The sequence below is a fragment of the Opisthocomus hoazin genome, chromosome 8 (genome assembly GCF_030867145.1).
Source record: "Opisthocomus hoazin isolate bOpiHoa1 chromosome 8, bOpiHoa1.hap1, whole genome shotgun sequence".
NCBI classification, from domain to species: domain Eukaryota; kingdom Metazoa; phylum Chordata; class Aves; order Opisthocomiformes; family Opisthocomidae; genus Opisthocomus; species Opisthocomus hoazin.
Window position 1 is genome coordinate 20,289,822 of NC_134421.1, and position 12,836 is coordinate 20,302,657.

Here is a 12,836-nt window from a genome sequence, read left to right on the forward strand (position 1 = left end):
TCTGTCTGCCATTCACTTAATGACAGCTAAATTTTTAATCCTGTGTGACTCTAGTCTGTCTCATCTTTTCTTTTCTCTCCTGTCATACCTGGATCAAGAAGGGAATTCTACGAAGAACGCTTCTGAATGTCATTGTGCTTAATGTTGCTGGTATGTAGAGGTGTTTTTTAATCTAGAGAGTCTGTCTTTTTCTCATCTAGGGATTGCTGCCGCCTAAGTAGATCTAGGCGTCTTGGTACTTTGGATTTAACTGTGCTGCCATGGGGAAAAGTATAGCAATGCTCCTGAACTCAGTATTTACAGGTGGTGTTTTGTTCCTGAGACAGTGATACTTCTTCTGGCTACACAAAAGAAATACGAGAGAGGAAATTGCTATGTTGCCTGAAGGACGCTGTTTGCTGTGACTTTTTTTTTTTCTTATTTAAAAGTGGGAGGGATTTAGATTTCTTTGGGTTTTTTTTTTCAGATCAGTCTGGATATTGAAAATGAGCTTTGATTTGTGGTGTTACACCAGATGAGAGGAACTTCCTAACAGTACACACTCTGGTGATCCCGTGCCTTGTCTCTGTGGCAGATTTGACAAAGAGTTGGTTCGGTTCCTCTGCTATTTAAACACAAAGTCTTAGAATGTGAAGTGGTACAGCAAGTAGGGTGATAATAGACCTCCTTGTTTCTGTTACCTAGTCATGGGAAGCCAATATCTTCCTCAGAAACTCAGTTGAAAAAAGACGGTTTTTCTTGCTTCAGAAATCGTAGAGAGTTCCTTGGTGATCTAGTAACATGGTTCAGCCAGGTGAAACAGGAAAAAAAAGTTATTCTGTTCCATCTCTGCTGTTTTATTATAGATTATTGATACAGTTGCCAGTGCTTGTTAGGCTGTGTTGCCCTTTTTCAGAGCCTGTTGTTTTGAACCGTGCATCTTTTTAACGAGTTCTAGTTCATGACAATGAGATAAGCAAAACATGTGGCACATATTATGATTTAATGTCACGATTAGGACATACATGTAGGGTCAAATCGCTGTAGCAGTCTTATGTAAAAAGCAGGGGAGGCAGAGGATAGAGCCAGGTGGAAGAGGTTGTATATTCAGTAGACGTGCAAAACAGCCGAGAATCCCATGTCCAAATGCGATCCAGACTTCTGTTATTTCTCTATTAAATCCAGAGTTTGGGGATTCTGTTGATGAGCTTGACAAGGCATCTGGTGCTTTCCCCAAGCCTTTGTGGAGGGCTGCTCTAAGCTTCATGTGGTCTGTGGCCTTCATTATAACAAACACAAGCCTGTGCTATTGGAGAAGTGTCTTCCCTGTCTTCTCCACTGTTTTTTGGTTGGTTGTTGTTTCTCTGCAACCATAGTGAAGTGCTCCATTCAGAGCCTGTGTTATCACAAATAAAATTTAGAACATAAGTATTTTGGGCAAGGAAGAAAATGCATTTTCTATCTAGATTTTTGGTTCTTTAAAGAGACTAGAACTACAAGTTCTTTAAAGAGAAAAGAACTAAAAGAACTGTTGTGATCCTGACAAAATACAATGATTGTGACTTGTTACTCTACATATGATTCTTATTGCTGTGCTGTTATTGTGCAGTCTTTTACGCTTTTCACTAAACTCTTATTCTACTCTGTAAATTAAAGTTGAACCATCTACCTAACTGCAAAGCCATGTTTAGAGAGAGAGAGTGTGTGTGTGCATGTGCGTGCACCCAAAGGAGCTGTGTCATCTTGCTTCTGATATTGACAACTTTGTGTTTCTGTATTCTTGCCTTTAAAGCATCAAATATTTTATAGCATTAATCTACCTTATAGAATTTAATATTAAACTGAATTGAAATTTCCATTACAAGATATAGTAATTCAAACCTCAAATCCTATATTTTGAGAAAGGAAGGGTAGTTTGTGAAATTGAATCTAAATCTGTGAAAACATTTTTGCTAAGAGTAGCTTGTGGTATGAGCAAACCAAGTATGTGTTGCCTCAGTAACAGTGATGTTTTACTGCCACAGCAAAACAGTGTGACAGAAAGCTTTGGTGAACTCAACAATGTCCTTTATTTTATTTCAGTTTCTCTTGCCCATGCCTTTTACTTTTCTCTGTTCTGCTTTATTCACTTCTTGTACCGAGTAGTGGGTATTAACACTCAGTCTGCTCCCTAGAAAAGGAGCACCAGTCAGGAGTTGATGTTCCCTGATGTTGTGTGGGGAGATCGCGCTGTTGTCAAGGCGTCTGTTCCCAGTTTGACCCAGTTTTTAGGGAATGATTAACTCAGTGAACGAACACTAGGGTGAAAAACAAACGGCAGGCTGGGGGGGAGCTGCTTGCTTGTGCCAAGTCAGAGAGAAGAGTGTGTGCATATCATGAAGTTAGTGACATTGTTAATTCTGAGTAGTTATATGAAAAGCTCATAGAGAATTTTCAAATTGTTTTCCTGGGTCGAGGATTTCTAATCATACAACATCATGACATGGTCAAAGAGTTCTAATTACTACACATTCAGAATAACAAGATTCTACCCTAACTGTATGGGAAGTACCTCTCTACATTACATAAAAAATCTGTCATAAATATGATAGTCTAAGAAGTTGTTAAAGTTCAGGCAATTAAGCATTCTAGGTTACAGTACTATGAGACACAGTAGTTCTTTAGATAAGAGATAACTTGCCAACCTCCAAAGCCTTACTGTGTCTTCCTTAAATTTTGCCTGACAATAAATACTTGAAAACCTCTCCAAGGCATTGTTACCATGGGCATACTTAGAATAACGTTAACATTTACTTTAATAATAAAATTAAAAGTTAATAGTATTAAAATATTAAATTGCAGATATTATCTGGGTAACAATTTTGTCAGTGATGATTATACCAACTCATGGCAAGTTCACTCGCACTTGCACTAGACACACATCAGTGTGTCTGGGGTACATTTTCTTCCCCAGTCTCTGTTGACTGAATGTGAAGCACAGCAGAAAGAAAAGTCAAAGTGGTGTGGCTCAGTGGGGCATGTCCTGATTTGATGTACTGTGGGATCCTAACAGTACCACTTGGAGACTTGTGGTTGTCCTAAGGCTTTTTATTATTTTTAATTTAAAATGCTGTTCTTTTTGTTGTTAGGGTTGTCTTCTAATTCTGTACATGAAGATCTGAATTCTTGTGAATTCTGACTAACAGGTATGATCGCATTGTGTTTTGCAGGGCTGGCTGCCCAAATAGGCCAACTTGTGATTTTAATTTTTTTTTTGAGTTTTTTTAAGTTAGAGGCCACTGTGTAAAACTAAAAGGTTTTCCTGTTATTTCAAGTAGTATGAAATGGTTCTAGAGCGCTGAAAATATCCAACAAATATAAGTGTATTCTGCAGAACAACTGAGTTTAGAAGGAGCAGGGAGCTGGCACAGAAGCGTCAAGTGTTGGCATTCTCAGTGGAAAATTGGCTCTGGACAAAGCAGACGTGGTGGTTGTATGTTATGAAGTTACAGTGGCTTTTGGGGAAACACCACAGTCCCCTCAGTGTCCATTCATCCAGAGTTTCTTTCTATGACTCTTGAAATGAAGGGTGTAGTCCTACAGGTGGGAATCCTCTTATATCAGTCTGTGCTGAATGAAGCAGCACTCGGAGCAATTTTCCTTTTGCTGACTGCAGGAGAGGTAGCAAATTCCTGGCTCCTGTTTTGTCTGTTTGAAGGGTGTTGGGAGTAACTCAAGGTAGGCTTTGCTGTCTCTGTTCTCCTCCATAATGGTATTTTGGTGTCTTTCTCGATGTGAAGTTTGGAAACCTATTCCTGTAGATCCTCTGGGTTTCACTGTGATGTGTCTGCAGTTGAGACCTGGATGATGGTTAGACATTTCTCCAAGTTGAGTGGCATTTCTGGTGTGGCATAGCAGCAGGGAACTCTGAGGGGGATTTCTTCCACAGAGCATGTGTCTTAGGAAGCTTTATGTGTGTAATAGCAGAATGTTTTGGCATTCACTGTGCAAAAGTGACTTAAGAATCACAAATTGGTGTTATTTGAATGTTGACCCTCATCTAGAAAGTCAAGAGTGAGAGATACTGTGATGTGCCTGAGAACATTCAATGGCTGCTTTTTTCTTTCTAGCAATTTGAATTAGCCGAGTCAGATCAGACTTGTTAATATGATCTCTGAAATAGGAGGCTTTACATTTTGCGGTTACTGATGATGTTTTACTGAGGCAGGTTATTCAGCTCTTCTTGTTACTCTTTCTTATTAAAAGGAACAGAGAAGGATAACCAGAAAATTAAATAATTTTAAGTCCTTTATTCCCTTCATAATGTTTCTAAATGGAGCATTTAGAAGTACGTTTGTTGTCAAGGAGAATGTATTTGTCAGTAGCCTTATTTTAATACATTTTTAGTACTGAAATTATTAAAATACATTATTCAGTAATCAAAGTTCATTCCTTCTGCACAATATGTGCCTTGTATGCCATACAGAAACAACTGCAACACTTCTATCATAAGAAATGTGTCTAATGTTATTTGCAAATACATCCTGAATAATTTCAGACTTGGTATAGTAATTAAAAAAAATAAAATTTAACTGAACTTTGAATTCTGAACAAGCTTTTTCTGCTGTGCACCTCCACCTTTGGATGTCTTGGCCTTTGAGAGTTCCTCTTTGTGATTAAACTGACAGGTGGTGAAACTTTAAGTTTTATTTCCAAGTGTTTCATAGGAGTCATAAAATGAATGCTTGTGTTTTGTCAGGCTAGATAAGTGCATTTCCAAAGCTTACCATCACAAGAGTATGCAGTAAAGCGGTTGGACTGAGAAAATGCCCGCCATGTTTCAAGACACACTTGGAAACTTCTAAGTGGAAAAGCTTGCCAGCCTTCTTCAGCTTCTTCCACCATCTCCCCATCAGTATCTGACTTAATCACAACCTCGTTGTTTGTTTAGAAATCGGTCTCTGGAATGGGAAGGAAATGTCGGAGCTGCACCTCCTGGGGCATTGCTTCAGGGCAATGTTCCATCCCTGTGGGCAGACAAACCCCTTTGCTCTCTGCCTGCGGAATATCAGCACGGGGAGATTTCGGTGGGAAAAGTCACAAAGCATAATGCGAAGAGTCCTATTTTGTACTACCTAGTCTTGTAAAATTAGACCCAATTCGTGAGCAGAAACAATTTTCCGTGGCAGAATGCAAGTGTGGCTAGGTACAGGCTATTCTTCAGCTTGTGGCAGATCTAATGCTACAGCTGTCGATTTGAGGGTAGAGTACCCGTCATTTTTGCCATGTTATCTCACAATCACATAGATTGTTCTATTGTATCAGCAAATCATAGCGCCTGTGAAGTATAATGAAATTTATTGCATGTGTACTCTTTTAAATAGTTACATTTTTTAGCCCTTTTGTATCAGATTGACCTTTCAAGTTTTCATCCAGTGTTTTATATATGCCGTGCTGTTATATGTGTGTAAATATGTGTCTATGTATAATTTCTAATTTGTTAATAAATTCTGTGATAAACCTAATGAATACTGTAAATAAAACTTTTCATTTCAAAATTTTTGACTGTAAATGTATAGAAAGGTACTATTTATAAGGAGTCGCTTTTTGTTGTTCCTCCTGAGCGAATTCTAAGCCACTCATGCTTGCTCTTGACAGCTTAAGTTGTAGAGGTTTTGGATTTTTTTTTACTCATTTTGAAAAACTAAAGAACAGTGAAATAGATTCACTTCTACCTTCATAGTTTGAAATAAATGCCTGATTCAAAGTATTTAATTATTTGTTATTCCAGGTGATAGACAAATTAGAAGATACCTCATCATACGTTTTATTTTTTTGTATGTATATTTGTAAATGGAGTTAGTGAGATGTAAAATTTGGAGGGACAAAGCAGTTCCATGGTACCATTTCTTTTCAGGGTGAAAATGTACCTAAGAACCTAAGATGATTTCCTCACCTCTAGGCCATGCTTTAAGTTAAAACTGTCAGCTAGATATGGGACAGCTTGATGGCTTTACATACATTTACTTAAGGTGCTTGTTTGTTTTTAGGTTCACCAAAAATCTGTCACCTGACAAGATCAACCTGAGCACATTAAAGGGGGAAGGTCAACTGACCAATTTGGAGCTGGATCAAGAGGTGCTTCAGAACATGCTGGATCTTCCAACATGGCTTGCTATAAACAAGGTCTTTTGCAATAAAGCATCCATTAGGGTGAGTGTTTTATTGGGACAGAATGGTAATTAGACAAATCTTTCTTTTTTTTCCTTGTGTCTCTGTAAACTTTGTATTAATAGAAAATTGTGATGCGTGCTTGATAAAATTTTGGAGAAAAACAAATATGTTACCAGCAATAATTTCTTACTAATTTTTGTTTCTCATGTGATGACATGAAATATTATGGAAACAATGAAAATAGGCATTAATTTAAAAAAAAATTTTTTTTTTCTTTCTGAGCAGAATTTATTTCAGCGTGTTCTGAAATAGTGGTAGAGGTAAAAGCTTGCATTTGCCCATGGTAATTAATCTACTATGATTATTTATTACTCTTTTTATGTGTTATTTCTTCTCTTTAGCCCTCTCTTTCTATTGCTTTCCCTCTTGTTTCTTTCCTGTTTCTAAAAATGTCTTTCTGAGGGATTCTGGTCTCTGTGGGAAATGTGGAAACACTCTAAATCTAGTAGCCGTTGCTTTTTTGGTCCTTGAGGCTGCTAAGAATTGTAGCAATGTATATCGTCTCTCCCAGATTGTACTAATATGAGAGTAAGAAATAAAGATACGGCTTATTTTTGACAGAAGTTACAATCTGGTCAAATTTTGGCACCTCTTCTTTTTCTCCCCCTGCCATGGGAGATTGTCCTGATTTTTGTGAATACAGTGAACTTGATGCTTTGGTGCAGGCATCCAATTACTTGTAGGCCAACAGAGCAAATGTGGATTGTCTTTCCTTTTAAAGGAAAGAATGTGGAAGACAGTGTTGCTTTTTCTGATGCTTGACAACTCAGTGTTAAACAGACAGATTCTATTTGCTTCCACTGTTTTCTGTTCAGTGAAAAGTAGATTCAGAAGTTGTGTTAACACCTAAAGTAAATTTATGTGTGTACATAAATTTACTATATAGTATTTTTAGATAGGCTTGATATTTTGAAAGTCATATTATTCTGAGTTCAGGAGTTACAAATATAATTTATATACATAAACCACATTCTAAACAAATGCTTTATTTTACTGGATTTTTAATATTTACTTTGCTTGAGAATAATGTTTTCCCTTGCAGATACCATGGACAAAACTGAAAACACATCCCATCTCTTTGGTAAGTTCTGAGATCAACTCCTAAATATACTCTGTGTAGCAGAATTTAGCTTAAATATTTATATAATTCTCTCAACTCTATAAATAACTGAAACATTAACGGGCCTTCACTAAGTGTCTTCTGGGTAGCGGCAGATCAAGACAAAATGCCGTAACGCTTTTGGTGGTAGGTTTGTTTTCTTAATCTATTGCTTTGGGCATCGTCACTATAGTGTTTGAGTGTTATCTAATTTCTGTCAAGTTCTTCAGTCACTACATCTTAATTTGGGTTCACCTGAAGGGTAGGTATTAGTCCAACTAACCATTTTACGAGTTCCTGCCTGCCTTTTGGAGCGATCTTCTCTGAGGACTTTTCTATTCTACATCTGTATTCTACCCAATGATCTCAGTTATAGCAGGTTTGATATACATATATATCATTTACAGGGTTTCTGTAACAGCCTAGGATTCAGCCTGGATATAAATAGGATGTAAAATGTGTAAACAGGACTCAACAACAATTAACATTAATGCTACTTCTTGCATTTGTTTAGTTTCATTCTTTATTTTTAAGTGTACTAAGAAATGTGGCAGCACCAAAAGTGATTTGCTTGATGATGGCTAAATTGTCTTAATTGTGTTTACGTAGGAGTGAATATTCCTTTAACTGTTGTGCTTCCCAGTCTTGCAATGAATTCCTGAATGTGCCTGTAATTCCTTAGTTCTGAATCAGACTTGGGAAAGACATGTTGTTTTAAATACTTGATGGATTTGCTAGTGACCCAGTTGTAATCTAGTGGTGTCTGTACCGCTGCTTGTGACGCACAGAGCTTAAAGCGTGGTAATGCTCAGGTGGGATGATTCAGCCTCTGGACTGTAAGATGCAACTCCCAAATTGGGAAATCAGTTTAAGCCGTGCTATTCTTAAAGATTACATACTTTGACCTACAGTAGCAAGGCCTGATTGTTGGCTTAGTTCCTGTTGAACTTGCATTAGTAGTCTTTGAGGCTACGATAACTTTCAAGGTCACCTTTTTTGCATAGAGCTTTCCTTGCACAGGTGCATTAAATTGATAACAAAAGTTCACTCTTCAAGGGCAGGCTGTACAACAGCCTTTTTGACTTCTAAAGGAAGGTGAATTCAACGGCCTAAATGTTAAACTTCAGCCCTTTATTATATCACTGAACTTCTACTATTTTGGTGGGAGATTTTTGCTACTGAGAGTTTGATTAAATTGGAATAGCATCCTCTGCTTGCATAGCTTAGGTAGTAACTAGAGCCCAGTTGTCTAATCAAAGGTGCTTTCACTGAGCCGAGATGCGCTTTGTGAAAATCTGTCTGTTAACATAGTGACAAATACTAAGTTATCTTTGCTCATAATCAATTTCTATATGATAAACAACAAAATTTTGAGGAGTGCTTGGGGACCCAAGGATGCTATGCAGCAGTTTTTCCGCTATCAAAGTACAGTAGTTGCCAGTGAGGAAAGAATAGACAGGTACCTACATCCAGTTGTTCTTTGTTAACTCCTATTTATATTATGCAAACTCCTTAAATCACTGTCCTGCTGTTCTTTGTGCTAGTCACATAGTGAAGGAAATTGTTCCAAAGGTCTTAATTCAAGAAACCTTGAGAGAGTGGTCAAACATCCAAAAATGGTGGGATAACCAGGAGAAATCTTGGCTTCCCCCTGCCTCCCATCATCTGTAAACTAAGGGATTGGGTTTTTTTCTTGTTTTTTTTTCCTCTGATGTTGTTTTGCAAGGCAAGTTATTGAGACAGCTTAAAAAATAATTTAAAAATGTCTAGATTAACTGTTCACAGCTAATGCTTCACTTTAAGCATCGCGATATAGTGAAGTATAAATAAAAAATATAAAACTGTAAAGAGTTTATGAATTTCTAGGTAGTAGTCAGGGCATTACATGGATAATAGTAGCACACAAAAATGTTTGTGGAGTAAGTGGATTGTGAAGACAGGCACAATTAACACAATGTAATAATGAAGTCCACTAGATAGGCCAGGTTGAATTGTGAAAAATCTAAAATTGAGGACAAAGCTTTTCAGTGTGGTTTTTCTGACCTGAGAGGGGGTAAATGGAGGAATTCAGAAGGTGTGGTATAAAGTCAGAACTAGACAAGGAAGTAATATTTGCTGTTGTTTTTTAAATGAGCTTCCAGTGGGACGAGATCTCAGAACTATAAGCCTTAAATTAAGAGCCTTCCCAGGCTGCATGAGAAATTTAGGTCACAAACATTGTAAAGTAAGTTAGGAGATTCTTGGATTTATTCACTTGCTAGCAATAAGGTTTTGCATTTGGTTTGTTGCCACTCTCTTCAGCCTTGTTAGTGTGCATTATTTATGAAGTATGTTATAGTTCTGCTATTTAAATACAGCCTTCATTTAAAATGGGATTTAGGTGTCTCAGTCCCTTAATTTCAAGCTTCTTTTGTAAGAGTCCCACCTCAAGTATGAAGAATACAATAATAGCATACCATTTTACTATAATGTGATGTGTTGCAAATTATACTAGAATATATGTTTTTAGAAATTGCTTGTTTTCCTAGATCTGCTGAAGATTCATACACACACACAGGGTATACTCATTCGTGTGTACATATTATACACACTCAGATTTTGGTTTAAAGATGCAGCACAAAACTTCATCTGCTATCACAAACTTTAGTGGACTAGTTTCAAATATTTTCAATTAAAATTTTCTGAACTTTTTGAACCATTTGGAAAGCTCGGGAAGTATTAACTATTTCAGTAAAAGAACAACCATACAGGAAGAAGACTCATATGAGTCTGCATTAAATCTAGCCCTTTTCAAAATCCAATTTTTGAAAATGTGTGTGATGGATAAATGATAGTCAGAGATCAAGATTTCTGTAATCCAGTATTTGAATGGGAAGGTTTGTTAGAATTCACAAAATTTGAAAATTTATGTGAGCAAATTAAAAAAAAAAAAAGGTGATTCTGGTGTGTTACAGAAGTTTATGGGGATAATTGCCATGGTAAGAAATGTTTTATGTATATTTACTTTGTTACCTCTTATGTCTAAATTTTTTGTTTTGTTTTTTCAAGTCCTTGGATAAAGTCGTAATGGAAATGAGCACGTGTGAAGAGCCACGTGCCCCTAATGGACCCTCTCCTATAGCAACTGCGTCTGGACAGAGGTCAGTGAAGATACTTAGATGTAATTGATCCAAAAAAGTTTAAATTACTTGAATTGCTATAAAATAGTTAGATCCCATGCAAATTTCTAGACTTATATATGGTTGCAGCTTGCCATTTCTATCTCTCTAAAATTTTATTGTAGTATTTGTGGATGGAGTTACATATGTATAGTGATAATGGAACTGTCCAGACCCAAGCCTGGAAAGAACATCTAAACTATGTATGGAACTTTCTAGGCATCTTTCATATGGGTGCAACTACTGCATCAAAAATTTACCAAGTTTAATTGATATTAAGTTTTTGAAAATTGCAGGTATCTTCCCTTCAGTCTATTTGGAAAATATGTGCAATGCTGGGGTGGGGTTTTTTGTTTGATCTAAAAAAATCAGTATTAAGGGCTATTTCTTAGTGTGGCATTTTAAAGTTCTATTTCCTTCACTGTATCAGCCAAATCTTACCAAAATATTTCATGCACACACATCCCACGTTTCCCCCCACCCCCCCAAGTTGTTTCCTTTCTGTGGACCCAAAACATTTGTCAGTGGGCGTAGGGACCCATACACAGAGGAATGAATTAGATGATATGATTGCTTTTCTTATTTTAACTTCTGCGTAATATGTAGAAGCAGTCCATGGGCCTTTATGTCTCCTAGGGTACAGCTTGAAAATCAATGCAATAGAGATTCTGTGTAGGATGAAAGTTATGAAAAGGAAAAGGAATGACAAACTACATAAACTGTACTTTTAAAATAAGAAAAAAAACCACACAAAAAAACCCAAAGAAAGGCAAGCTTTAGATGTTAAAAGAATATTTAAAAATATATTTTTCCGTACGTTAAAGCTTTAAGAACGCATATGATTTTTATTAAAAAATTAATTGCAACTGCTTTATCTTTTGTAACACTGGAATGTATGTTGATTTGGTGTAGAAATATAACCATTTAGGATGCTTTTATAGAATGAAGCAAAGAAAATAGTTTTATACTATTTTGCATATATGAAAGATACTAGTCTTTATGGGTAGAACTTAGCTTGTAGAGATAAATACTAAACAGATTGGAAATGTCAAATAATTAATTTGACCTGAATTACTCATTATGTATACTTAAATAAGAGTAAGATTTCTATGTAATGCTGTAGACTGTTATGTATGTATAATACATATTTTATTTTTTGTGTATTTATGTATAAAACATTTGTCATGGAAAAATTGCATTAATTGTCATACTTCATGTAGATTGATCTAGATTCAAAATATGTTCTTTAATGACTATTTTGAGATTAGGATCATAGGATGGAAATTATTGTAAACTAGATCAAGTATATTGAACAAAAATTCGTATCTGGCGAATAGGTTAGGAACTTATGGTTTGTTTCATGTCGTATTTTAGCTTTTTAATAAGTTTAATTTTGTGCTGTTTCATTGGGTGTGTATTTAATATGTTGGCATTTCACTTTTTAGTGAATATGGCTTTGCTGAAAAAGTGGTAGAAGGCATTTCGGTTTCTGTGAACTCCATTATAATAAGGATTGGTGCAAAAGCCTTTAATGCTTCGTTTGAACTTTCTCAGCTGAGAATATATAGTGTAAATGCAAACTGGGAACATGCTGACCTCAGATTTACCAGAATACAAGAAGCTCAGCGTGGAGAGGTAAATACTGTCTTTTTGCTAACTTTTTTTCCTTTTTTTTGAGGTGGAGGAGGAGGAAGTTGAATTGCAACCTTATACAGTCTAGGAAACATGCTGTTAGTGGGCCGGAGACATTTTGTGCTCAGTAGTTTCAGCTGTCCTGTAGGAACACAAGGATCCAATAGTGGTGGATGTGGGTCAGATCAAACGTCGTGTCTCTAGCATTGGTCAAAGTGAATGCTTAGGGAAGAGCAAAGACCAGGGCAAGCATATGTACTGGTCCCCTCTTAAGTTCTCCAAGCTTGTAACCATTTTAAGATACAAACTAGAGGCAGACTTGAGGAGTACTGAAAGAAAAGAGAATGGTATATTAAAGTTAGAAGGATAAGGTGTTGTGCTGTGTTTTTATTATTATTTTTGTTAAAGCTTTAACTGGTTATTTACTTCTCTGTGAGGGTTTGCCTAATAAGGATTTTTTTTCTTTAAGCCATTTTAAATGATCTTTAATAAAGTTCCCATGCAAGAATTACGCATTTTTCTTGGAACAACTAAATCATATGTATACAAAAAAGTAATAGCAGTAAAATGCATACTTTTCCTTCTGGGAGAATGAAACATGGAACTCCTAGATTGGTATACACCATTCTTTTGCTTTCTCCCATATAACCGAAGTAAAAAGTATACTGAGTGCAAGGCTGGTTCTAAATATTGTGTGTTGTATTGAGAAAAACTTACTTCAGCATGCATCTGGTGTTGGATAAATAAGTGTTTCA

The 12,836-nt window shown here is 36.3% G+C and overlaps 1 protein-coding gene across 3 annotated transcripts in view; it reads left to right on the top strand.

The window, feature by feature from the left end:
* Nucleotides 1-12,836, top strand: part of BLTP3B (bridge-like lipid transfer protein family member 3B) — a 62,265-nt gene that overhangs the window by 11,434 nt on the left and 37,995 nt on the right. For 2 of the 3 annotated variants that reach the window (XM_075428166.1, XM_075428165.1), the window contains 4 exons: nt 6,009-6,171; nt 7,235-7,273; nt 10,340-10,431; nt 11,895-12,084. In XM_075428166.1, coding sequence (XP_075284281.1) covers nt 6,109-6,171; nt 7,235-7,273; nt 10,340-10,431; nt 11,895-12,084 — 384 coding nt within the window. In that variant the 5' untranslated portion in view covers nt 6,009-6,108. Of the gene's footprint in view, nt 1-101; nt 151-3,107; nt 3,165-6,008; nt 6,172-7,234; nt 7,274-10,339; nt 10,432-11,894; nt 12,085-12,836 lie in introns of all 3 variants that reach the window. The other variant, XM_075428167.1, reaches the window with a different exon arrangement.